Source organism: Oncorhynchus nerka, linkage group LG15 (assembly GCF_034236695.1).
Source record: "Oncorhynchus nerka isolate Pitt River linkage group LG15, Oner_Uvic_2.0, whole genome shotgun sequence".
Taxonomy (NCBI): Eukaryota; Metazoa; Chordata; class Actinopteri; order Salmoniformes; family Salmonidae; genus Oncorhynchus; species Oncorhynchus nerka.
In genome coordinates this window covers 32,670,613-32,698,509 of record NC_088410.1, presented here as the reverse complement: position 1 = coordinate 32,698,509, position 27,897 = coordinate 32,670,613, and the positions used below count along the sequence as shown (strand labels likewise).

Genomic DNA, 27,897 nt, shown 5'->3' with positions numbered 1-27,897 from the left:
GTACTTGAGGACTGCATGTGTAAATACTGCAGCTAATTTGTGGTATCGCTCCTTTGTTTAAAACTCCTGTTAGTGTGAGAAAATGGTTTCACTGCATCAAAATGAATTTCAGGGTTAAATATTGCAGTCATATCCTTTTAATATAATTTTATTGACACATGGCATCTGATAAAATACTGAAATAAAACAAATTGTCAATATACCCCTCAGTTACAATTCATTAAAACAATGAAAATTGCACATAAGCATACATCCCCACTAGATCTTGCACAATCTCTAGAAACTCAATAATTGAAATGTGAAAGTGCGATAACAGCAAATGAAAGTGACCGAGCTAGATTAAGAGTATGTAAATGTAAGAGAGTATCTATTCTTCGATATGAAGTAGAATTCACACCATGTAGTATTCACTGCCACTCATGTGCAAAGAACAGTGCCATCTAAACCACCACCATTCTCCTTATTTAGCAGAGCACATGGATCAACCGAAAGCAGTCAATAATGTCAAGAGACCAATAACTATCGGAGAAGACCACGCACATGTTTCAGCATAATACGATTTGCAAGTGTTTAGGCTATAGTTATGCTCAGTGTATGTACCAACTCCATTCCTGTGTGACTGTTAGGTATAAAGTGCAGGCTTTAACTGTAGACGTAATAACAGTGTACAAATGTCCTAATGTGATGCAAGTACTACAATATGTGGATTAAAAGTGAAGTACTACTGTGTGCAGAAAATACCAATACACTAATAACCCATATTAAATCACTGCATTCATAAAGAAAAACCATATTATGTGCACAGCAAAAGATGGCAGAAACAGTATCATAAAGTTCCAAGGGAAAAAGAGGTTGCAGCAGATAGTGGTGTATTCTAGCCACACTAACAATTTAAGCTGCTAAACCATGTCTGAATAATATACTTTTTATAATATTGAAAATGGCTGAGTAGAAAAATTGATCTAGAAAGTCACATATTTGGAACGCTAGCCTCTAAAAAGAGTCATATTTATGACAAAATATAATTTGGCCACAGATTTGTTTTACACACACGCACAAAATGCCTTGTACAGATTTTGAGTGTGAATGAGTAAATCTATGAGAACGATCTCAGATTGTCAAAAATGGACACGGAAGAGAATAGTATAAATCTTGGTATACAATTATTTGTATGATAGCAAGGATAGCTGATGGAGCAGGCAGCTATAGAATGCACTATTTAAATCCATGATAAATGTTGCATTTCCAGTATGGTCCCTGTAAAAGTTGGCTGCTCTCTCCTGTCACGTTCATCTCACTCAGGTATAGGCTTGGACGCGTCGCTGGTCAGATCCATCTCCTCATCACTGTCCCCCATGCCTGTGCGATTCATGACCCGGCGCATGTTTAAAGGCAAGTCCCCGCGCCTGCAAAGAGTAAATCAACGACTTCAGAGATATTTGGTAACAGGTTTTATGACTGCGCAATTATTTAAATACATTTTGAGATCCTTTTATGCTTGTTCAAAGTCGAAAGACCCAATAACACATTGTATTTCTGTAAAAAGGTGCCAAAAACACCATAACTATAAAAAGGCTGTGTTGTATTCAGTGAATTCAGAATGTTTCCAAAAACACATTTGACATGATCCCTTATTCTACCCGACATACATTCTACACCTATGGAAAAAACCAGAACGTGCACCCAGGGGGGCCCCACGACCACATTTGGGAAACCCTGCTCTACACAATCCAGTTCTAACGAAACATTTCACTCTAATGAATTTAGGGTAGAGGGAGGGATGGACCATACCTGAGCTTGCTCTTCAGGTTGCTGACCTCTCGGGTCACGGCGTCTTGCGACTCAGTGGCATCGTCAAGCTCCCTCTGCAGCTTCCTGCGGTTGGCGTTGGCCCGTGTCACTTCCTCCTCTGCCTCCTCCAGCTGACGCTTTAGCTGACGTGTGCGGTTGTTCGCCTTGTCCGCCTGTGGAGTACAGGCAGAGGACCTTCGATCAGTGGCTGCAAATATATGTATCCTTCATCTATGGAGGGTATACAGTGACTGTGCAAGGTGGTTCAGTGGGCTGCAGCTATACAGCATGCGGGTTTCTTGTTGTTTTCCCAGATATAGGACAGGTCTGCACAGATTATCTGGGATATATTAATTTGCAAAATGTTTTAACAGAAATCGCTTACTCCAAACGGAAAATATTTTGCAACAAAATATAGAGTTTATTGGACAAATTCAGGTAGGTCCCTCTCCATTTACTTCCGTTTGGTTCCTAGAGTAAACGTTTCCGTTGCAAAACAATCTGAATAATTAACTCCCCAGATCTTTACAATAGAATTTGCAGCCGTCGTCTCGCTTGTCTGGTTACATTGCACCTGGGACTATACACACCACAGGAGGTTGGTAGCACCTTAATTGGGAAGAACGGGCTCCTAGTAATGGCTGGAGTAGAATGATATCAAATACAAACATATGGGTTTGATGCCATTCGCTCTGGTCTAGAAATTCAGCAGCCTTCACTGATATACATTACACCCAAGTTGTAACGATTGAGTTCTACAGAGTAGACCCACCTCTGCTTTGTACTGCTCGGTGTTACGTCTCTCATCCTCCACCTGCAGCAGCACCTCCTTCAGCTTCTTCTCCGTGCGCCTGACCAGCCTGGATGAATGCTGACGCTCCCTAAGAACAGAAAAAAAGTCAAGACATGACTCATGAAGGAGTGTTTACTCCTAACCTGCTTCTCAAAATTCATTGGTTAGTCAAAGGGGAGGGACCTTGGATCCTCTCCTACAATACATTGAAAAGGAAACAAGGAGAGAGGACGTGAGGAATTGAGGAAAGACCAAGGGAGACCGCGCCAATGGTTTTTACTTACTTGAACTCCAAGTCCAGTTGCTCCTCCAGCTGCAGTATCTTGGCCTCCAGTGCGGCGATAGATGCCTTGTATCTGGACTTCACAGTCTCCTCCAGCTCCTGCAGCTTGAGCTTCAGCTCCTTGTTCTGCCGGTCCAGCTGGGCCCGGGTCCCCTCCAGGCGCTGGGCGGTACTGCGCTCCGCCGTCAGCTCAATGGTCAGCTGGTCAGTCTAGAGCGGAGTGTGTGGAGGTATGAACAAGACTATGCATTAAGATGAATTGGATAATGTAGTGGCCAGCCCACAACGTTAGACATGGTGTATTTGTCTCAGTGGAGTACCTTTCCTACAAATAGAGCTCTAATGACTCAGGTTGAAACACCACAAACTCAATTATTCTTCAACCAGAATCCCTCTTTTCCCTTCATGTCCTTGTGACTAACCCAGATAAATGAAACACTTTCCTCGCTACAGCTCTTCTGCTTTGCGATCAGTTCATTACCTGCAGTGTGGTTCTCCTCAAGCGGTCGTTGACCATCTCTGTGTTCAACTGCTCCTCCTCCAATTCCTCCTCTAGCTTAGCGATACGAACCTCCAGCCTCCTCTTCTCATCCACCGTCAGGGAACTGGAGGGTGGGAGGAAGAAAACCATGACAGAACTTGCAAATTCCATGCAAATCAATGTAATTTCATAGTGTTTCTATGAGGTGTCTGAGCCGTACTTCTTAGCGTTGTGGCTGTTGAGCTCATCCTGCAGTTCATCCCGCTCTGTCTGGGCCTGTTTCTTGACTCGCTCAGCAGACGCCAACTCCTATGGAAGATGGAGAGGAGTATAAGAACATAGACAGTGGGGGTGGAGACAGCGAGCCAGAGCCCTGCAGACAGACATACCTCCTGGAGATGGATGGTGTCAGCCTCCATTGCCTTGACCTTCTTTTCGTTCTCCTTGGCCATGTTGAGGGCCTCGTCCCTGGACAGACGCAGATCCTCCAGCTCCCTCATCTGATCTTTCAACAGGGCCTGTATAGGAGAGAACCAAAGGACTGAGTCAAGTACCACACCAGACTGTAGGGCTTGGTATCCTTCTACTGAAAAAGACCACACTGCCTAATTTGTACTGAGCGGTGAACTACGTTTTGGTCGGTGTAAACCTAACAGCTGTTAAACATGCCTTCAGCTCACTTTTGGTGCATAGAGAAGGTTACTGTGTGAGTGAGAGATCAAACCATTCTCAAAACCAGAAGCCAGTTAAAACAAAAACCCATCATTTTTAGAGCTCTGCACTCAGGTAATTACTTCCTGCTAAAAGTCTGACTTGGTTTGTTCAAGGGACCAGCTGTGGCCCCTCTGGTTCTAAACTGAGACCAAATCCATTAACTAGGCCCGTGGTCACAAGCACCAAGTGCCATCTGATATGCATGCACCGATGAGAGCAACCACCACCAGGGACAAGTGAACATTAACCAACTTCAAAAAAAGTCACTAGGAACAAGCCTGTTCCCCAACTCCTCTTTCCTCAGCCCTGAGTACTCACTGGAGGGAAACCGCTAGCCATATCCTCACTTTCCTCCACCTTAACAGGAGACTCACTAAGCCTACATACTACAGGAACTGTCAACCGCGCCTCAACAGGAAGTGTCAAAACCAATGGATCTGGCTTTTCCAAACTATTTTTCAAGCTCTTGATTCTCCTCACAAAAACAGCAGTGTCACCCCGCAAAACTCAGATCAGGTCTCCCAGCAGATTCACACTAGCATCACAACTGGGAAGAATCTCCCTCACACAGTTTAGTGAGAAAATTGTCAGATAAATCTGACACCCAAACAAGCTCACGGTCAGCCTGCTGAGGAACCACAACCTTAGCTACTTTGACAAGGAACATATCTGTAAACAGACACACAAATCTCTCAACCTGCAGAAGGCACACATATCTCTGCCCAGAAGGTCTCAGCTAGAGACAAGAATTTCCTGGGAGCCACCATCTAGTTTAGCAAAAACAATTTCAGGGCCCCCCACAAATCCACCTCCATCGTTTTTTGTGCGTTTATTTTCCATCAGCACTCTAAAGATGATTAACTTTACAAACTGGGCTTAACTCAAAACACCCCTTGAGAAACTAGCTCGGGCTGCATTCAGTACAAAACAAAGTGGAAAGTCATTTAATCAAGTGCTGTTCTGAATGACCAGTTGAAAGGGAGTTAGGGAACCCTGTTAGCATGACCACTGTCCTTTAAATACGTCATTCCCGCCATACCAGTGCGTACCCACCAAGTGGAGAGAAACGCACCTGTCAAACAATCCTCGTCATCTGGGATCCTTGGGACATCCCTCATTTGAAGTTGAAAAAGATACTTAAATTAGGGGTTAAGGTTTGAGATGTACCAAGGAGCCCAAAAAGCACTGACCATTCAAAGTAACCTCTACAGTGTTCAACTTCTGCCATTTTCAACCTCCAGCATTTCTGCCACCTGCAATGACTGATCCCTCATTAGCTTGAGGAAACCCCAACATCCTCTACCCCTACACAATACACTGCTGGCTCAAATGCCCCCATAGTTAAAATCAGTATGCCAAAGAAAGCCAATAAATCACCTGACAAGTTAGCCATTAGCTCACCGCTAACCAAACACGTGCACATGCTCCAAGCTTAAGAGAACCACTGCGAGAAAAAAAAAAAAAAGCATGCCATGCACAATGCTACCAACCATAGCAACAGTTAGCCACTAGCCTAGCGCTAACACATACTCCCAACTGGGAAATCTAATCCTGCAAAACAGACGTAATTTTTATATTTAAATGCCCTACAGTAGATAAATACCAGCTGCAAACAATGTTCTAACCTCATGGCCGCCACCAAAAACATTTGTTGACCAAAACCCATCAGCTAAAACTCACTAGCACTGCTCCAAACCTCTCCTAGCTTACTTTAGATTCAAACAAACATCTGCATTGCTACCCGTAGACTTCATTGCGCTAATGCTAGTTAGCATTCGCTCACGAAACTTCCAACTTCATTCAGACAGCAAGCAGAGACAAACAAATTGTTTCCACAAGGTCATCATATTCTGGGTTTGTAGAAGATCTTGCATTATCCTTTTAAATAAGTAACTTCATGCTTCGAGCCAACACCCCACCACATGGAACAAACATAGCTTCAAGAACATTTTGGGGAAACACGTCTTTCAGGACAGACAGTTACACAACATAGCAAATGCTCAATATAACTGAACACACCCCAGGAACAAGCCACCTTACCTTAGGTCCAGCGCCTTCATGACAACTTGGTCGGCCAGTCCAAGCAGACTAAAACAAACGAAAGGCCTCATGGCCAACAAACAAAACCAGCAGCCTCAAGCTATGCCAGCTGGGACACTGACTATCATCTTCATTGGCAGCACCTATGTGCAAATAAAGGCTTGGCTCAGCATCTTGACCCAGTTGCTGCTGCCACCTGGGGATGTGGTGTGGTAGTGTACCATGGTAGTGTGTTTGTCCTAAAACTAACCTTCACCCCCATAACATAACTAACTCGATGCACAAAACGTATTATTTGGCAGGGAATACTTATTGTAGATCATTGATTCTATACCTCAATTTGCACAAGCTGATCCTCTCCAACGGACTTGTAAGTTGTAGGAAAAATAAATTGGTCAATTAGGATCAGTTAAAAAGGGGAGAGTCGATGAAACCAACCATGGAAGTATAATGTCGCGAAATAAGGGGGTAGCCCCGACCGAAACTCGAACCCGGGTCTAGCGACTGGTAAGCCAACACCTTTTAATTGACTGGAAACAGCTTGTGTCAATTACAAAACATTTCCTACATGTAGCAACACGAACAATCCTAGAAATACCAGTAAAAGCAGAGTGCCTCAAAAAGTAGCCCAAAACTCCCACTGCCCTCCTGTGTGCGTCCTCTGTATTACCTGCAGTTTCTTCAGCTGTTTGAGGGCCTCGTCACGGCCCTTGTTGGCCATGCTGATGCCTGCCTCCAGCTCTCCCAGGTCCGCCTCCAGCTTCTTCTTAGCAGCCGTGGCCAGGGCTTTCTGCCGGCGCTCATCCTCCAGCTCAGTCTCCATCTCACGCACCTGGGGAACATCACACAGAGCCAAGGTTGTGTTTATTAGGTTAGAGTTTATTTTTGTTTTTATGTATTAGCATTTCTTATTGTATAAGTTGTCTGTTCCGGGTTTCAGACTGCTTTCCTCTAATTGGCATGTAATGAACACAACCCAGTACCTGTTTGACCAGCTGCTTCCTCCTCTCTTCACCCTGCTCGTCTCTGGCCTGCAGGTCCCTGTCGGACTGGGCCTTCATGGCCTGCATGTTGACCTCCAGACGCAGCTTGGCATCCTCGGTGGCCTGCAGCTCGTCCTCCAGCTCCTCCAGCTGCACGCGCATCTCCTCCAGCTGTTGATCCATGGCACGCTTCGCTTTCTCCAGCTCGTGGACCTGCACAAGAGGCAAAAAGGAGGAATAAAATAAAAACATCTTCATTCAACAATGAGGGAGGGATGGTGCATTCACATTTTACGGCATTTGGAAATGTTCCAAACTATCCTCACGATTTGCAAAACACATTGGAGGAGAAGGTCAGACTGGATTTGCATTTTTAGGAGTCTATAAGGCAGGACGCAATGAATCGAGAACTTGAGTCACCCACTAGCAATAGTTCCACAACAACATTCGTGATCGGACTTACACTTTTACCAACGTCGTCCTTCGATGAGACCAGGTCATCCATCTCTGCCTTGAGGACCTTGTTGGCCCGGTCCAGTTCATCCTTCAGGTCCTTAATGGTCTCCAGCTCGCGGGTCAGAGTCAGGGCCCGCGTTTCCTTCTCCCTGGCCTCTGCCTCAGCCCGGTCCCTCTCTTCAGCATTCCGGCTGGAGATGCTCTTCTCCTCAGTCAGCATCTGTTACAGGGACAGGCGAGAAGGTATTTTAGTAAGACAGAGTCAAATCCAATTTTTTTGGTTTTGATATAGTGCTCGAAGCAAATATGAACCGAAAACGATTGATCTATTCATCATCATATGATGCTATAGAACCTCTATGCCATCATCACCCATCAAACAATTCACCTGGTCAAACTTCTTCTGCTTCTTCTCCAGGTTGGACACAGTCTGCCTGAGGTTGTCCTGGTCCACCATCATGTCATCCAGCTCCTGCTGCAGACGGGTCTTGGTCTTGTCCAGCTTGTCATAGGCCGATGCCTTCTCCTCCAGCTGTTGGACCACGCCCTCCAGCTCCCGCTGCATCCGTTTCTTGTTCTCCTCCGCCCCCTCCAGGGACTGAGTCTCCAGCTCCATCTTCTTCTTCATCTCCGTCAACTGAGGATAAGGGAAGAGTATGAGAAGTTCGGTAGAAAGGTAAAAAGGGAGAGGAAGAGCTGCACATGAGATATAGTGCCGATGGGTCAAGCTAAAGAGTTGTGTCAATACGTAAAATACATGAAATGCCTCAGACTTCATGGTCTGTATGTCCTAGCGTACAAGGTGGCATAGTTCAAATCTGGATTTTGAGAAAATAGGAAGATTTCTTTAAGCATTCAGTGAGGTGGTATAATACATGCACGATAGGGGACAAAACTGGATAGTATTATGGAGATAAGAGGGACAGAGGAATGAGCTAGCAACCAGAGCTTGGAGGGTGTAGAGCTGGCACTAACCAGAGCTTGGAGGGTGTAGAGCTGGCACTAACCAGAGCTTGGAGGGTGTAGAGCTGGCACTAACCAGAGCTTGGAGGGTGTAGAGCTGGCACTAACCTGAGCTTGGAGGGTATAGAGCTGGCACTAACCTGAGCTTGGAGGGTATAGAGCTGGCACTAACCTGAGCTTGGAGGGTGTAGAGCTGGCACTAACCTGAGCTTGGAGGGTGTAGAGCTGGTACTAACCTGAGCTTGGAGGGTGTAGAGCTGCTTCTCCGTGTTCTTCTTGCCCTGCTCCTCTTCCTCCAGCGTCTCCCTCAGGTTGTTCTGGTCATCCTCCATCTGACGCAGACGAGTGGAGAAGGAGAGCTTCTGACGAGTTTCCTCCTGGAGCAGCGCCTAGAAAGATGACAAAAAGGAGGGAACATGGTTAGTGTGCGTTTAAGGCCGTTTCTAAACAGCACAACATGGGTGTGTGTGAGCGCGTCTGTTGGCGAGCGCGTCTGTGTGACCGTACCTGTACATCCTGCAGTTGAGACTCCACAGTGGAACAGTCTTTAGTTGCCTTGATGGACTTGCTCTCAACCACACTCAACACGCTGTTGACGTTGTCCAGCTCAGACTAGAGACAAGACACAGAAAGGAGGAATTAACAGCCATTTAACCACATCCTCCAGAACCACGTTAATCCATGATCCCTAATATACATGCATATATTCATTACCATCCATTAACCCCCCCTTTTGTTTTTACACTGCTGCTACTCGCTGTTTATTATCTATGCAGTCACTTCACCCCTACCTACATGTACAAATTACCTCGACTAACCTGTAGCCCGGCACATTGACTCGGTACCCCCCCTGTATATTACTTTATTTTGTACTTTAGTTTATTTAGTAAAAATGTTCTTAACTCCATTTGAACATGAACTGCATTGTTGGTTAAGGGCTCGTAAGTAAGCACTTCACTCTAAGGTCTACACCTGTTGTATTCGGTGCATGTGACAAATACTATTGTATAATGTTAATCTATCCATCCACCAACATAATACTTTGAAATCCCCCAAAGTGTTCTGGATACCCCATTCATTCACCCTCTTGCCTTATCATCCCCTTCTCCATCAGCAACAGCCAAGCCACAGTATCAAACATCCAGTCCACACCTACCTGCATCTTGGCCACCTTCTCGGCCAGCTCCTTCCTTTGCCTCTCGCTCTCAGAGTGTTTGATCTGCAGTTCCTGGACCTGGGTCTCAGCCTTCTTCCTGCGCTGCTCTGACTCACTCTTCCCCTGGTTCAGGGTCTTCAGCTCGATTGCCAGCTCATTATGTTCGCTTTCCATAGCCTGCTTGGCTTTCTCCACTGACGCCTTGTTCTGAACGAGCAGACACATGGGCAGGAGGTTACAGGCGGTTCTCTCCCGAAATACTATATCGTACAGCTTGTTTTACTTCAGAGAAAGAGTTCATGTTCATATTGTACTGTTGGTTATACAAATTCATGCTGATTAAAACTTCAATATGAAATACAAACTATTACAGTAAAACCTTGAATGTTCGGTCAATCGACAGGCAATATACATTTAAAATAAAGATTCCACCATTCACACAGTCATGTTAAAGAACCATATGCCCCCCCCCAAGAGAGAAATTCCCATTATTATTGTTATTATTTTCACCTTTATTTAACCAGGTAAGTCAGTTTAAGAACAAATTCTTATTTTTCAATGACGGCCTAGGAACATTGGGTTAACTGCCTGTTCATAGGCAGAACGACAGATTTTGTACCTTGTCAGCTCTGGGATTTGAACTTGCAACCTTTCGGTTACTCGTCCAACGCTCTAACCACTAGGCTACCCTGCCACCCCATGATGCCTACATATGAACAGTGTAAAGAGCCCTCACCCTCTTGGCCTGCTCCAGCTGTTCGTTGAGCTCGTCGAAGGCCTGGTTGTGTTTGTGCCTCATGTCGGCCACCTGCTGCTCGTGCACTTTGGCCTCGTCCTCCAAAACCTTCTTTAGCTGGGTGACCTCAGTCTCACGCTTGGTTCTGAACAGGACGGAGTGATTGAAAGTGGTGGAGGAAGAGGGGAATTGAGGACTGGCCCCGTATGTCTTCTCAACGGGTAATGGTCTATATATAACTAAAACTTGACATTTACGCATAGTAAACCACTGTCCTTCACCTCCAACTGTGTGTGTATGCACGCTCCCAGTACCTGAGCTCTTGTTGTGTTGCAGTGGAGTCCAGTGTGTCCTCCAGCTCAGTCTTCAGAGCCTCCAGCTCCTCTCCCAGGTCCCTGCGGTGTTTTTCAGCCTTGGCCCTCGCAGCCCTCTCCAGCTCCAGGTCCTCCTGCAGCTCAGAAAGCTGGGCCTCCAGCTCCCGGATCTTCTTCTGGGCCGTGTTCTTGGCCGCGGCCTCCTCCTCTATCCTGGAGGATGGTGGGGAGTAAAGAAGGATGGGTGTTAGAGTGTAAAGCATTGAAATTAAGAGTCATACAAGATTATTTTCTCCACTTTGGTTTTACTGTATGGGCTTAAATTAAATCCTAATAAACAGCAGATCAAACTCTTTCAATGGAAAGTAAAACATCTCGTTCAGACCAACCAAATGCGGGCCTGCGTTCTCTTCATACATGCGGCGTCATTTATAAAATACATACATCAGAAAATTAATTTAGGCCCCTTTCTCCAATCAAGCATTGCCCTTCCCCCTCACCTGGCCAGCGCAGCCATTAGCTCCTCCTCCTTCTTGGCCAGCTGGGCTCGGAGCTCGGCTATCTGGGCGTGCAGGTCAGCCATCTGGTCATTCAGCTCCGTGGAGTCCCCCTCCAGCTTCCTGCGGTTCTTTTCCAGCTCCTGACGACTCTTCTCCTCCTTCCTCAGACGGTCTGATGGGGGAGAGGAAACCAGGGTTGTCTCAATACTACTGCTCTCACCGGCGCGTTTCAGATCAGTACAGACGAAGGATAAGAGTCTAGGAAAAGTGGTTCACCTCAAACTTAGAATCTATGTCATTGTATGTCTACGGTCCACCTACCCTCCAGGTCAGTGATCATGGCCTCGTGCTTGTTCTTGAGTTTCTGCAGGCTCTTGGACTTCTCCTCCTCCTCAGTCAGGTTGGTGGTGAACTCTGAGATACGTTCCTCCAACAGCTTCTTCTCCTGCAAGTAAACAAATAACCCCACACACACGGTTACACAATGTCTGAACCATAAGAGCACAACCAGATATTACATTCAAAGAACACCTAGTCCCTAATTTACTCGGAATAAAAATTGGTCCATGATTACTTGCTTTATTGCTGGGATGAATGAATAACTGCCTAATTGATTATTTTATTCTTCCATCCGTCTGGAAAAAAAAACATGCTAATGCATCAACTTGTACTACAAACCTTATTGAGTTTGTTGTTCTGGTCATCCAGCACCATGACATTCTCCTCTATCTTCTTCAGCTTGGCATCTGTGGTCATCTTCTCCAGCTGCAGCTTCTGCCTGGCTGCCTCCTCCTCATCCAGCTGCTGCTCCAGGTCCTACAGACAGACGGGAGAGGGATGGAACGTTTTCATTGATGTTTTCACCTCAATTCCTTCCATCACTCCCTCTCCAAGTTCATTAAAGCACCACACCCCTTGGAGGGTGAAATGGAAGGGAAAATGAAAACCAGTGAAAATTGACAATTTGCAATGGAGAAATCAAGTTCATATCTTTACATGTGACTGACAAGTTGACCACAAGGCTCAATTAAAGGAAAGTTACAGTCCACCATAAATAATATAAAACAAAACAAAAAAAACTACCGTGATGTTAGTCTGCATCTTCTTCCGCTCGGTCTGTAGCTGGGTGACCCTCTCCTCCTCTTCCTCCACTCTGGACTCCAGGTCGTGGAGGATCTCCTCCAGCTCCTGCTTCCTGGTGGCCAGCTTGGAGCGCATCTCCTCCGCCTCGGCACACAGCTCAGTCTCCGCCTGCAGCTGCTCCTGCAGGGCTACCTTCTCTGCATTCAGCTGGGGGGGGGGCATGTGTTAGAAACAGGGCAATGATACACAGCAAGGCTGAAATGCTGGTTGGTTTATGATGGAAGTAATTCACTCCATCCATCAACAATGTATAAGACACTAGGGGTGATTTCCTGGACAGATTAAGCCTTGGACTAAATAGCAAACTCAATGGTGACTCAAATAAATGCTTTTCAGTCCAGGACGAGTCAATCTGAAACTACACCAGTAAGACATATTGAAAAGGCACCGATTCATAATCGTTCTGAGTGTACCAGTCATTACCTTACATTGGGTGCTTAGTCCAATCCATAGAAATAGAATTACTAGAAGGGACCCTCCATACCTGTTTCTGCTTGGCTTCGAACTCCTGCAGCTGCTCCTCAGCTTGCTGCTGCCTCTCCTTGGTCTTCTCCAGCTCATCCTCCCTAGCCTGCATCTCCTCCTCCTGCCTGGTCACCTGCAGCAGAGGCTTCACCTGGGGGAGTAGGGGAAGAGGACGGGGACTCAGGACAACGCAGGTAGCTGAGGAGGTCTGAAACACTGATATTAGGATGCTCCCATATGGATTTGCAACAGTGCGTGTACCTTGGTGAAGAGCCTCCACCACTGCCAGTTCCTGAGTTTGAGGTAAGCAGCACAGTTCCTCTGGATCACCTTCATAGCAGTCAGCTGCTGCTGTCTCTTTGTGAAGGCTCTGGAGACAGAAAAAATAAAAGTTCATCAATATAAATGATGTTATATGTGTACATAGAATGCTCACAAACCAACTAATATACAGTAGAAAAATCACAAGCCAAACCTATGCAAGTTAAACTCTAAATGACAAATTCCTTACTTGCGGGCCACGTATCCACGGCACCAGGACTGGAAGCTGATGATGATGTCGGTGATCTTAATGTCCCTCTCCTCCTCCAGGTGGGCCAAGACACCGGCCCGGAAAAACACCTTACTCTGGCCAATCCGGAACAGGTTGGAATCCAGCTCCAGGGCCTTGATCTGGGAAGAGGAAGGAGAGAGAGGATGACATTTGGGAATGACATTGGAAGACTGCTGAATGATGTTTGTTCTGACGCCTCTTACCATGAGCACACAGGCTTGTTTGCCGTCCATGAATCCCTTGGGAATGGCGCTGGGAGTGAGGATCTCATATCTAGGAAAACAGGAGAAGTTTAAGGTAAGACACTGAAAAACAGTAACAGGCTAGTCTGCTCACAGTGAAGCTGATAAACAGGTAGGAGACGAGCACACAAATATACGTTCCCGTAGTTACCTCTGTCTGAACTCCTGGAAGACGATGCGGTTGGGGAAGCCTTGTCTGCAGATACGGATTCCCTCCAGAACTCCATTACACCTCAGCTGTTCAAGAACCAGGTGGGGCTCCAGCTTACCAGCCTGACAGTGACAAAGTGAAGGATTTTAAATATACATTTTATAGTATATGTGCTAAAGCAAAGACCAACTGCCTGTGCCTCGTATTTATCATATATTTATTATTTAAGTTTATAGTCAAAAACACTTTGATCAATGGAAGAGTTGATGTCTGTAGACACCATACCTTCTTCTCGTGGTTGGGGATGATGCAGCGGACGAAGTTGGGGTTGGTGTTCCTGAGAGTGGTCATGAGGTTGGACAGCTGCTCCTTGTAGAGCTGGCCCACGGTGCGGAACATGCCCTTTCGGATCTTCGTGGCCCCGTGCATCCCCCCATCAGACATCCCAGCAACTTTGTCCAGGCCCACAATACGGTCCACTGAGAGAGAATGAAAAGGAGCAACAGGATCATAGATAAGTGTTATCAACTCATCTTTCCTGCAGTTCTTTCACCATATACTTTCAGTTCAAACACAGAAAGGTTGCTGTAGTTCTATTGGCCAACACCAATCATGCAGTTCCATGTACCAACAGTAGGTGACACTAGAGTCTAAAGCCTAACACAGTTACTTTCTAGTCTAGTGGAGGTGTCTGAGGGGAGGATGGCTCATAATGAATGGTTTTCAGGCATTTGATAACCATCATTAGGAGCCCTCCTCCCGTCAGACGCCACAGGTCTAGTCAGCTCTCAGTATCTCACGAGACTTACCGTCTCTCCAAAGCTCCGACACAAACTTGTCAGTGGACTGGTTGAGCAGCGAGGCCACGTTGTCATTCAAAGGGTCCATGTTCTTCATCAGCCACTCATCTGCCTTGTAGTCCACCTAGGGAGGAACCATTTTGTGATCACATAGCAGCAAGAAGTTGTGGTATTACCAAGTCTCAGGTTCACGATAAATAAGGGTTGCAAAACTCAGTTTTTTTTTCTTCAGAAAACCCAGTTGTAGGATCTCTGAAAACTTTCATAAAGTCCTGAATTTTACCACCCAATTAGTGATTGATAGATTCCCCACGAATGGTAAACTGACCTTTCCAGCGTAGTGGATGATGCAGAAGTCGGCAGAGTCCTTGAGTTTCTTGGGCTTCTGGAACTTGGGGTTGTTTCCCTGCTCCTGAACCACCTTCTCCACAAAGCTCTTGTCCGTGGCCTTGGGGAACCAGCACTCCTCATCCAGCAGAGCCAGCACACCAGGAGGACTGGCCTAGGAACAGCAGAGAGAAAGGTGGAGACATAAATTCAGTGCATGTTGGGTTGTGCAGGACATGCTAACTTTAGGGGATATTGACTTGCATTGGTTTTGTGAAGAATAAAATGCCTAAGTTTGCATTTGGTGACAGCAGCAAGGTAAACAACCATCGGCTGGATTGCTGTTTATGCTTGTTCAAAGACAATGTGTAATTTGGAACAGAACAAATCACATAAGCCTCATGTCCATTAGCGAAGAGGTGGTAGCGGCAATATACTTACATGCTTCTCGATGAGGTCGATGCAGGGCTGCAGGTCCAGGCCGAAGTCGATGAAGCTCCACTCGATGCCCTCCCTCTGGTACTCCTCCTGCTCCAGGACGAACATGGTGTGGTTGAACAGCTGCTGCAGCTTCTCGTTGGTGTAGTTGATGCACAGCTGCTCAAACGAGTTCAGCTACAGGAGAAAGCGGGGAAAAGACAGAAGGTACACATGAATTAGACAGACCTTGCTGGTGGAAACTAAGAAATGCAACATTTATCTTAATGTGAGAAAGCATTAATGATGTCCACGCACCATCTAAATAGAGAGATGCATTTTGAAAACAAATTGACAATCAATGACCACTCACGCCAACCCATTGTTTTGTATTCAATGACCAACAAACAAACCCCTTTCCCACGATCTTCATCTCACCTCAAAGATCTCAAAGCCAGCTATGTCCAAGATGCCGATGAAGGAGGCTCCCTGTCTCTTGGTCTTGTCCAGGGCCTTGTTGATCCTCATCACCAGCCAGCGGAACATCCTCTCATAGGAGGCCTTGGCCAGGGCCTCCACCGCAAACTCAGCCTGCTCCTGGGTCTGGGCCTTCTGAACATAGTCCCTGCCCACCTTGATCCTGGGGGACAGGATGGCCCGGGTGAAGTCGGTCACGTTCATGCCCAGCAGGTGGCACACTTTCTGGGCCGCTGAGGGAGAGAGAAAGGGGTGGGTGAGTGAGTGGTTGGTGTTGGATGAATGGAGAACGTAAGGGATTGTCGAAGCCATGAAGGAGGGTTGCAGGAGACAAAGTGTCATTAGGGACCCAAGTTGTGGAGTAGAGGGTGCACACTTTTGTTCCAACCCAGAACACACTTGATTCAATTAAATCACAGAGCTCTTCATTAGTAGAAACAGTTGAGTTACTGCCGAACTAAAACAAAAAATGAACCCAGTACCGATCCTGGGGGAACCCCAGAAATGATTAGTGAAAAACAGATGTAAAGTACCTGTGTCATCAGGCATGGAGGCCTGGTCAGAGTTGCGCTCCTTCTTGAAGCTCATGTTACCCAGCTGGAGAACGGCGGACACAGTTTTCAGAAGACCTGATGGAGTACAAGACCATCAGTCACAATATATCAGTTATTTACAGAAATTGCATTGATCTTGAAAAAGCTTACTGTACTATTACAGGTTAAGAATCAGGTGTGACAGAGGGGAGTTTGTACCTATCCGCTCCTCCTCTGGGATGCTCATGATGTTGAAGGCGTCCATGGTCTCCACAAAGAGGTCACGGTCCTGCTGACCAGGGATGGTCACGTTCCCGTGGGTCAGGAACCGGTAGTTCTTGTAGTCCTCCAGACACAGCTCAGCTGGTTAAAGACAAAACACATAAGCCATTATAAAAGGAATATATGGTCTCCCGGGTGGCTCAGTGGTTAAGGGAGGTGTACTGCAGCGGCAGCTGTGCCACCAGAGCCTCTGGGTTCGCGCCCAGGCTCTGTCGTAACCGGCCACGACCGGGAGGTCCGTGGGGCGATGCACAATTGGCCTAGCGTCGTCTGGGTTAGGGAGGGTTTGGCCAGTAGGGATATCCTTGTCTCATCGTGCACCAGTGACTCCTGTGGCAGGCCGGGCACAGTGCACGCTAACCAAGGTTGCCAGGTGCACGGTGTTCCCTCCGACACATTGGTGCGGCTTTGTTGGGTTGTGTATAGTCTCTCCAGAGCCCGTACGGGAGTTGTAGCGATGAGACAAGATAGCTACTAACAATTGGATACCACGAAATTGGGGAGAAAGGGGTAAAAATATATATATATATATATATATATATATAAATATAAATAAAAGGCAGATATAACTTGAAATAATGAAAGCATGTAAAGCATAATATCTGCAGGCTTCAAGTAAAAAGTGTTACTGGATATTAAAATCAAAACTTATTTTACATTATACTTATAATAACGGCCAGGATGTAGACTAGCGGTTAAGAGCGTTGGGCCAGTAACCAAACGGTTGTTGGTTCAATGTACCCTTGAGCAAGGAACTCCTATTTGTTCCTCCAAGTCACTTTGGATAAGTTTTTGCTAGAATGACACAAAATGTAATAATTGCCCCCCACCCCAAAAAATGACACGGCATAAACATTGATATAAAATGAGTTTGTTGGTCACTCACAGCGCATTTTGTCCCCAGCTCCTGTGAGCATGTAATAGAAGATGTGGAAGGCTCTTTCATCCTTAGCCTGCCGGATGGCTCTGGACTTCTCCAGCAGATCTGGCAACATGGTTCGTCAAGAAAAACCCATCACAGACATCCAATAAGTTGTGGAATATTTGATGTTAAAGCTACAATCCATTGTTGCTGCAACTATTTCTGGACTTCGTGATACATACCTATTGATTCTTGAAGAATAACTTAAACTGCCTCATTAGCTTAGCTATACTGCCGTGCACCCCCAGAACCCAAAATATAAGCTTGTTTGACTCCAAATGCTTGTAAACTAATGTAAATGTTAAACACTATAGCATCAAGACATGGCTAACACTAAAATGTTGCCATCATGGATGGTCAGTCCTCACACCCATAGCTCTAGCCATGAATTTGGGTGTGTTTATTTATCCAAGCCCATCCCTCAGCTTTTTAAACTAACGATTCTAGCGTGAAGGCTGTACATGTCCTTCAAGAACTATGAAGACGTATTGATCGAAAGGATACAAGTTTCAATGTTGGCTCCCACAATATATCCATTGACGTCAAAGTTGATCCGGATAAACTTCCCCTAGAAAGAGAGAGAAGGCGAGATTACAGTCAATATTGGTCTCGTCATTATCGCCACCACATAATTGCACAAAGACGCTAAAAAAAAAAAGGTTCTTACGAATCTGGAGGAGTTGTCATTCTTGACTGTCTTGCCGTTTCCGAAGGCCTCTAGGATGGGGTTAGCCTGCAGAAGTTGTTTCTCTAGCTCCCCCTAGTGACAAAACATATAGATGCAGTATATTCACAAATATACTCACAGGTATACCAAATGTTATCATTATGGCAGTAGGATGGCAGGATGACTCAACATGGGCATTCATGCAGTAAGATGCTGCAACTCCTTAATTCATCGCTGCAAGCATTGCATTTCATCTTGACGAGAAGCATTGGGAGCACCCGCTTGACTCCATGCGTTTGTCGTGGAACTATAGCTATGTTATACACACGTACACTCAGCGGACAGTTTATTAGGTATGACCATCTAGTATTGGGTTGGACCCGGGGCATCAATTCTACAAGGCGTGGTGTTCAAATGTTGCTCAATTGGTATCAAGGGACCTAACGTGCCCCAGGAAAACCCTTCCCCAAACCACGACACCACCAGTCTGTACCGTTGACGCCAGGCAGGATGAGGCCATGGACTCATGGTGCTACGCCAAATCCTGAAAATCATCAGCATGACTCAAAAGGAACCAGGATTTGTCGGACCAAGGAATGTTTCTCCACTCCTTAAGTGTCCAGCGTTGGCGATTGCGTGCCACTGATCGGAGTGGAACCCTGTGTGGTCTGATGAAATAGCCCACCCGTGACAAGGATGGAGGAGTTGTGCATTCCTCCATTTTTTTGCCTGTTTGTGGCCCTCCTGTTAGCTTGCACAATTCTTGCCATTCTCCTTCGACCTCTCATTAACAAGCTGTTTTCACCCACAGGACGGCCGCTTACTGGATGTTTTTTTGTTTGTCGCACCATTCTCCGTAAACCCTAGACACTGTCGTGAGTGAAAAGCCCAGGAGGCCGACCATTTCCTTGATACTGGAACCGGGGTGCTTGGCAGCAACGATCATACCACACTCAGTCATAGGTCACTCGTTTTGCCCATTCTAACATTCAATCAAACAGTAACTGAATGCTTCAATGCTCGTCTGCCTGCTTTTTATAGCAAGCCACAGCTAGTTGACTCACTGTCTGTAGGAGCAAATTATTTTTCGTGAATGTGATGGTGTATATTGCCTTAGATCAGTTATCATAGACATATAAATTAGCAGGTGTGCATAGCTGTAAGCAGTAAACAGCAGGAAATGCTACCATTATGATACAAACCAAGAAAGTATGGCCCCAGGGAAGCTATAATTTCCAAATAAACCCCCACACTCATTCATGTTAAATATTCCACATTCCGACACTCTCCCGTCCCAACCACAAGCCCAGCCTTACAAGCATAAAAGATAAGCACTTAAAGTACATTCGAGACAGTCGCCAAGATCCCAAGACAGCACACAGGCATGGAACACCCAAAACAGATACATCAGCTTTTGTTGTTGTCCACTTGTTCTAAGACCAACCAGATCAGGTGGACAAAGGCCAGGGAGTGGGACAGGTCAGACAAACATGATTGGGTTACCCCTTCACTACTAGTGTGGCCTGACTCATGAGCAGTTTGCTGATGGCTAAACACACACAACTTACATTTGATTCTAGGGCTGTTTTTACACAGCATCCCAATTCTGAGCTCTCCCCCACTACAGATCAGATCTTTGTCAGAGCTGATCCGATTGGTCTTTTGACCAATTAGTGAAGAAAATAAAAAAGATCAGAATTGGGCAGCCTGTGTCAACAGTCCGAAGCATTGTTACTTGATCTGCTTGACTATGCAGTCATTTGAAATATCACGCAGTACTCTTTTCGGCCTAAATTCCTAAAGGGGTTAAGCTTTCGGTATAACATAACACTTCACCACACCTCAAATACACCCTTTCACCTGTACATTACACCACCACACAGCTTGCAGACAGACTGCAGTTAGTAGAACATACATGTACATCGGGGGGGGGGCGCTGGCAAGCGGGAGAGATGGCGAGCGATTAACTCACATGTGCTAACGCTGCACCCTAGAGATGGGAACGATGGATAAGAGAAAGAGTTTATCACAAACTAACACAGTGTCATGCAGTCATTACAGTCCCATCCAATGTCAATGGACTGTATTCAACAACCTGAATTCAGGAAATGGGCCCCTATTCATAAAGCGTCTCAGTAGGAAACAGTGCTGGTCAAGGATCAGGTCGCTCCGTCCATGAAATTTCGCTCATATTGAGAGCTAAAATGCTAAAACTGGTCCTAGATCAGCACTCCCTCCGAGACCGTTTATGAATACTGGGACTGGTGACTACAGGGAGGTGAGCCAGGCAGGTCCGGGCCTGAAACAGGAATGTTAGGGACAACTACCCGGAATAAGTACAGGGGGATGAGAAAATGAGCAGCAGAACAGGAAAACTACAGAGGACAGAATGGAGGTGTAGGAAGAGGGGGATTGAGGTGAAAAGGAGGGCTGGTACTGACCTGGTCTTTCTTTGACTTAAAGGAAGAGGCAACGTGTGCCAGATACTGGATCACTTTCTTGGTGTTCTCAGTCTTTCCAGCTCCCGATTCTCCTCTGCAGGAAAGGCGAGAGAAAACGGGAGGAGAGAAATTAGATAGAAATGAGAGAGGGAGGGAGAGAACAGGAGTTGCTGATTGAAGGGAACAGACAGCTCCGATGAGATGTCTTTTGCTAGACAACAAGCATAAATAAAACAGGGAAGATTTTGAGCAGAGACATTGCTTACGTGCAGAGGATGGACTGATCTTCACGATCTGAAATAGAAGACAGAAAATACATGTGAGTGTGTGTGTGTGTGAGTGTGTGTGTGTGTGTGTGTGTGCGCACGTCACAGGTGTGTATGTGGCACAGGTGTGTGGCATCACATTCTCTCACCCTGCATCATACTCCTGTAAGCGTTGTCTGTGATGGCGTAGATGTGAGGGGGCATCTCGTGTCTCTTCTTGCCCTTGTACATCTCAATGATGTTCTCGGAGTAGATGGGGAGGTACTTGTAGGGGTTGATCACCACACAGAAGAGGCCAGAGTACGTCTGAAAGTTACAAGAGAAGGGACTGAGCACACGGGCAACACTAACCATCTATACCAAGTTACAAAACCGTCCAGAGTGCTGTGTATTTATCAGAAATGTAAATTTTTCTGGATAAGGATTTTCTGTATACCTGTGTTATTTTACACATATTTATGTGGATTCTGTCTTTATGTAAATATGTGCATATGAAGCATGCAAAACCCTCACGTAGATGAGGCCAGAGTAGTAGCGGTCCTTGAGGTTGTGCAGCACTGAAGCCTCGTTCAAACACGTGAGCTCAGCCATGTCCTCCACCTTACTGAACTTGGGAGGGTTCATCTTCTGGATATCGTCCTTGTTCACAGTCACCTTCTTGCCTGTATCGGCTAGCTCCACCAGACACTCCTCTCCCTTCTCTTCCTTGACGGAGCCGGCCACGAACCCCAGCGTCTCCGAAGGGATCCATACGAGCTTCTTGGTGGCCCAGTCGGCCTGGTCTAGGGGGTTGGCGACCTTCCCACTATCTCTGTAGAGGAACTTGTCCGCTTCCGACATGGTGGCTATAGGACAAAGACAATAACAAACAATAAGACCACCCAGGAGGTAGGCTGGGGAAAGGAACGTGAGCCAGAACATAGTGGCTGTAAAGCGGAGAGGAAAAACAAGACATGGAAACAACCAGTGAAAAATAAATTGATGATCATGGTTTGGCCCAGGAGTTTGTACGGAACACATGACCGGATTTATCGAGTTCGGCTTCTCCCTGTACAATAACTGATTTGTTTCTGACATGGCTGTAGAATGGATAGGGAAAATAGGACAAGTGTCCAGAGGAGGAATAAAAATGCAGACATGCTGAGCTAACCGAAGATTGTTACAGCGCAGCAAACTATTTTGGTCGAAATGCCTTACTTTAAAGTGAGGGGCAACCACAAACAGCATGCAGGTGCAGTTCAGACCAAATGAGTAAAAGGTACAGCTCAACTGATGTAATTATTTTGGTCATACAGCGTCCCATTCCTTGGATTTAGCACCTTAGAGACGAAGTTTGAGTGAAATGTTTAAGTGTATAATTCACTCAACCTGTCTAAGTTCAGGTCATATGCGCAGCATGGACCTATAAATGACTGTAACCATTTCAGAACACGTGATCATTGTTGAGAACGCTGAACATGAGCTTGTTCTACAATGTTAAACATGCGATTCCCATTTGCTGAAAATGCATTGTTATGCGTGACATAAACATGTGTTACATGAAATGTGCATCTCAGGAATATTTGCCATGTATGAGAGGACGCTCACACACCCCCCGCAGGCACACGCTCAGGCACGCTAGAGGTTGTACTATGAGGATGTATTATGAGGATGATCCTCTGTAAGCTTGGTAGATTGTCCCCATGAGACATAAGAGGCGTTATGGACTGACTTTGGCCGAGCATAAACTGGATCAGACTCTAAATGGGTTGTGACAATCAGGAATTGTGCATGCACACGTCATTGGAGTCACACACACACAAAGCCAGTGACACCTTTCCATCGTGACCTTTGGCACTTACAAGCTGGTCTGCCTCACTCCTGCTGCTCCCTACATACACGGGCACTTCTCTCCCACAACTGATCCCTACATACACGGGCACTTCTCTCCCACAACTGATCCATACATGCACCTCAACCTTCCCCTTGTTGTCTTCCTGTCCCTTAATAACCAAAAACAGAACACTCCCGTTATAGCTTGATGCCTATACTCGATGAAGTTGACAACATCGAAGGGTAGTACTACCTGAACTTACTCTAATAAGAATCGCTTGGTTTTGTGTGTTGTTGCAAAAAAATGTTGCTACGGTTTGCCATAACGAATGCACTCCAGCTGTCATGTATTACATAACATTGTCTTACAGACAAGTAAAGAGCGGTGGACCAGTCAGAGGAAGACAAATGAGGGCTCCCTTACTTCCTTTGAAGGGGAACAGAAAACAGGACAGCCAGTGAGGAATGTCTGGAGCAAGTTTAGACAGAAACATTTCATAATACTCAGCCACCACTCCCTTAAGAACAGATGCCATGTCTCTTTAAGAAAACCTTCACTCTTCAGGTTAAATTGGTGAATACACATCTTAACCTACTACTTCCCCCTTCTATCCTTGGGCCTGTATTCATAAAGTGTCTCCGAGTAGCTCTAGTACTGATCTAGGATAAGGGCCCACCTGTCCATAAGCTTATTCAATATGATCTAAAAGGCTGATCCTGGATCAGAACTCCTAGACTGAGGCGCTTTATGAATACATGCCCAGGTATTCTAGGTCAATTTCTATTTCTATCTGCTTGCGTCTCTAGCTATGACCCTTTCAAGGGTGTGTGTGTGTGTGTAAATACTCATGGCCTCAGGCTACAAGTACAGACTACAACACCCAGTCGTAACCAGTTTTTACCTCCATGATAACATTGTAATTACATTCCAGGTGAGATCATTATCTTTAGGATTACATAACTTGTACAGGGTTGCATTGTCCACCATTATAATGCTATGCCTCTTAGGCTGCATTTACACAGGCAGCACAATTCAGAACTCCCATTTAGTCTTTTGACCAATTGGATCTTAAGTGATAGTTCAAAAGACCAATAAGTGGAAGAAAGATCAGAATTGGATGTCTGTGTAAACGCTGCCTTATACTGGTTGAAGGCTAATGAAGCTGTGTCCAGATCTATCAGCATATATTTCAAGGTTTCCTCCTGCTTCCAAGCAAAACATCACCGCGTGTTGATCATGTCACCCATAGTGCCCGAGGTGGTGACACTAAACAGTGTTGTGTTTCTAACCCACGTCCCCCCTATCAGGGAGAAAGTGTGAAATAATAGGGACAGAGAGAAAGGGGGATAGAGAGGGACAGAGCAATAACATCCAGCTGGATAACATCCAGGTGTCTAAGTTCATTATGGGCTCAGACTGATGCTCTGATTAAAGACAGAGGGGGAGGATCACCTTAAGGATCTCTGTGTCCATGCTGTTGGCTGCCCACTACATGTGCCAGCAGGAGTGGACTACTAAACCAGAGTAAACCAGTGTGAGTAGACAGCTGAAAAATCAGGACTGTTCCCACTCATGATGACCCAGGCATGCTACCCTGATCCCAGATCAGCTAGCCTGATCCCAACTCCTTGTCACTCAGACCGAAAATGACACTGACTGACAAGAAGTTTGCACAAACAGATCTGGGAATCAGGCTGATCTCATGTAAATAAGCCCATCTGAAACACATAGGAGGAATGGGTTCTCGTGGGAGACATGAGGAAATGCAGACAAGATGAGACTTTCACACGAACGTGGGTTTTCAGCAACAAAGTGCAAACTGTGGGCCAACTTCCACAGGAAGTTGCGTGATATGGTGTTGCAGTGTTGACATGCATTTCCTGAGGGTCTTATTGCCCAACTTCAGTCTAGAAAAGGACACTACAATTGATGGTACCCATTGTCATACAGTGTTAAGGGGATCAGAGTGTAAGCCCATGCAGTGGGCTGTGGCTGTCAAGGATTTCCTAGTCACCTTTCAACTCCTATGACTGGCTTGCCAACTCAAATGACTAGTGTGTCAATTAAAAAAGGGCAATTACACCACTTTCAACCTAATTTCCATCATCTCCAGCACAACAACAGTGTCCATCTACATATTTGAAAAATGTACATAAATAAAGTTTAGAAGTCACTGGAGATAATGATTGAGGTTGAAAAGTGGCAGAATTGCCCTTTAACACAACTCCTTATCCATTCACTCGAGGGACCTCGGCATGGGTCGTCTTGCAGTTGTCCGATTAGATTTATGTGCATTGGGTCTAGATCTGGGTTCAAAAAGTACTTGAAAAACAAAGGTAAGAAAATGAGTCCTAAACCAGCGGGAAAAATCAGAAATGTATTTGGCTGCCTGGTAGCCGGTTAGGAAACCCTGCTCTGCTACCAACCAGTGTCATTTACCTATGTTATGCAGTCATTGTATCTCAAAACTGTTGTCAGACAGCATAATCAAGTCCTATAGCTCAAGCTGTTGCAGATGGCATGTGGGTGGCTGCTAAAGGGGCAGGGGGAATCCAAGCTAAAGACTGGATTGAATGTAGGCCAAGAACACAAGTGCGTAGAGGTGTTGAAGCGTGTTGCTGAGGACAGCAGGTCTGTCAGAGCTAGACATTAACCTCAACACACCTGGTTTGAAACAAACAGCACTTTGAAAAATCGGTCAAATACTAGCTGGGCTTAATTTCGTGGCACAATGGAACCAATGGCATAGTCCCAACAGCGCAAACATCACCCATCTGGCACTCCAGGTAGGCTTAATGCACCCCCTATTTAATATCTTGACTCTTGGGAAAATGTAAATGTAAATTTGGGACACTCCAATTAGTATGAATTAATTTGTGGATGGCCATCATCCATTTCATGTGCTGTTAAATTTCATTTTTTTGTCAGCAACGTTAGCTAGGTGCCTAACGTTAGCTGGGGTTAGGGGGTTAAGGTTAGCCAACATGCCAAGTAGTTTCAGAGTGGCTAAAAAGTAGTCGGAAAGTTGTTAAAACTGCCCGTGATGAGAACACAACCTTTGGGTTACAAGAAATGTGCTTTATACTTCTGCCCGCTCAACCACCCTACTTTATTTTTTTGTCTTAAATAACCTTGTCATATGTAACTATTTTACCTTTAACTACGCAAGTCAGTTACGGAAAAAATATTTTCAATGACGGCCTAGGGGAGGAACAGATTTTTTACCTTGTCAGCTCGGGGATTCGATCTTGCAACCTTTCAGTTACTAGTCCAACGCTCTAACCACTAGGCTACCTGGCGCCCTACTATACCAAATGTAACATTTCATACTAATTTGAGTCCCGCCGGATTTACATTTACTATGTTACGTGTAGTCTGAGACCAGACTGTCTCTTATCATCTAGTTAATGCAGGTACTAGGAAAGGCCGGCATTAACAACGTTAGTATCTATAATAAAATGGGTGGGGGAAGTAACTAAGCAAGATGGTAGATATGATTGCAGAACAGCTATGCATGTACTAATCATATAATTCTATTTTAAGGTGTGTATGGTCTAGTCCCCAAGGAAGGACTCGATTCCTACCAGGAACATTGCATTCTGCTAAAATAGCTTGGAGACAGCGCAGTGGCCTGAGTAGGACATTCACTGAACTGAATACAGGTTTGGCTCAACAGTTGATAGTTGAATGCCACACCTTTACCATACGAAACAACTCAAACACGAGACCCAGTATTTCAGGTGCCAAAACCATTTGAATGCGAGTGTGTGCAAATTATGTATCCTTAGGGCAGATCCATATCAGGGCGTGCGTGCATTTTGTGCTCCAACCAACCCTGGTCTCAAATTACAACTTCAAACCAAGACAAGCAAACATCAGATATATTGGCAGTGTTGAGCAGTGTACTCAATTTAGTCCAACTAGTAATTTAAATATTTAGTAGGCAAACGTATATTTTTCCACATCAGACCTGCCCAATTCTCACTTGAAACATGGTTTGTTTAATAGGCTAAAATATACCTTTTACATTTTCTGAAATGTCAGACTACAAATTTAAAGAACAAATCACTTTGGGGTCATATTTAATCAAAGTGTATTTTATCCTTCAGTTCAGTTCAGGGTAGCTTTAGTGTAGTGTAGATCACCTTTCAGTGTGAAATGATTGGTAGCTTAGTGAACTATATTTTCAGCGTAGCTTCCCGAAAACAGTAAATTGGTCAACGTAAAGTGCACTATTACAGGGTTGATGGCTGTGGGTTGGAATAGCCACCAAGTTCGGGAAGCAGAGCATAGGATTGGACATTAGCTGGGTGTTGTCATTGTTAATTACTTATCATGACAAGGTGAAATAATCATTGTTTGTATAGGTAGCCTACAATTGGCTTACCCTTGCAGATGCTGCTATCCAGGTTAGCTTTACTCAATGGCTAAAATCAAACTGCAACAGTGCAAGTTTGACGGGACTAATGTGAAATGACTAGAAAGATTATCAATATTAAATCCCATCAACTAGCAATGTAACGTTAGTTTGCAATCTTTCCAAGTGTCCCTTCGTTACTACCACCGACTACGTTCTCACCTGAAGCAGTGACAAGGCTACCTTGACGTCGAGTAGTGCGGATTCTGCTGGACGCGTCACCTTTCGATCTACATTCACGATAAAAACGCAAAAGCGCACATGACACAGATCTAATAAAACATAACCTACTGGTCTGTCGTTCGTAGAGTTCCCCGCAACAGACCTCGAAGAGAGTACTAACATATTATAAACAGATCTCATCCCACGAGGATTACGGAGGGACCAGCTGATAGGTAACCTTGATTAAAAACAACTTACCTTCTACTCGGGTTGTAGGCACTACGGTGTGAATTCGTTTGCTCTACCGGTTTCCGTGTTTTCAAAGGCAACTTCTTCCGCGCGACAGCAAACTCAAGAAACCCTACTGCAGATTATTTCCTTCTCAATTATCTCTCTTTCTGTTGTCTCTGCGCTGGGCGTGACTGAAATGGGGTGGACATATCTAAACTATGATCCACCCACTTTATCATTCACAGGTGAGAAAGGTCTGACTGCGACCCGAGTCCTCGCCAAAACGAGGTAAGAAACGCCCACGCCCATAGAAAGCCCGCCCCTCTTGTACTGGCTCTTGGCTACTTACATTTGAGTAATGTAGCAGAAGCTCTTATC

General features: G+C 45.5%; 1 protein-coding gene across 2 annotated transcripts; it reads right to left on the bottom strand.

Moving 5' to 3' along the window:
* Window positions 1-132: 132 nt before the first annotated feature.
* Window positions 133-27,696, bottom strand: LOC115142433 (myosin-9-like). 2 transcript variants are annotated; one of them, XM_029681884.2, is made up of 41 exons: window positions 27,547-27,696; window positions 21,410-21,741; window positions 21,046-21,202; window positions 20,897-20,924; window positions 20,631-20,724; window positions 20,162-20,179; window positions 18,190-18,282; window positions 18,027-18,090; window positions 17,487-17,585; window positions 16,538-16,681; window positions 16,319-16,414; window positions 15,747-16,018; window positions 15,333-15,506; window positions 14,893-15,066; window positions 14,574-14,688; window positions 14,050-14,243; window positions 13,765-13,886; window positions 13,575-13,644; window positions 13,330-13,490; window positions 13,080-13,188; window positions 12,838-12,969; window positions 12,294-12,500; window positions 11,889-12,026; window positions 11,532-11,655; window positions 11,211-11,382; window positions 10,711-10,923; window positions 10,397-10,541; window positions 9,661-9,867; window positions 9,012-9,116; window positions 8,741-8,893; window positions 7,930-8,178; window positions 7,549-7,761; window positions 7,086-7,298; window positions 6,773-6,934; window positions 3,738-3,866; window positions 3,569-3,657; window positions 3,349-3,472; window positions 2,869-3,077; window positions 2,564-2,672; window positions 1,792-1,964; window positions 133-1,406 (listed from the first exon to the last, which is right to left on the bottom strand). In XM_029681884.2, exons 2-41 carry the CDS (start codon window positions 21,734-21,736, stop codon window positions 1,295-1,297), a joined length of 5,889 nt encoding a protein of 1,962 aa, XP_029537744.1. In that variant the 5' UTR covers window positions 21,737-21,741; window positions 27,547-27,696; the 3' UTR covers window positions 133-1,294. The 2 variants fall into 2 exon arrangements, with proteins under 2 accessions (XP_029537744.1, XP_029537745.1); XM_029681885.2 differs by lacking the exon at window positions 20,162-20,179.
* Window positions 27,697-27,897: the final 201 nt, after the last annotated feature.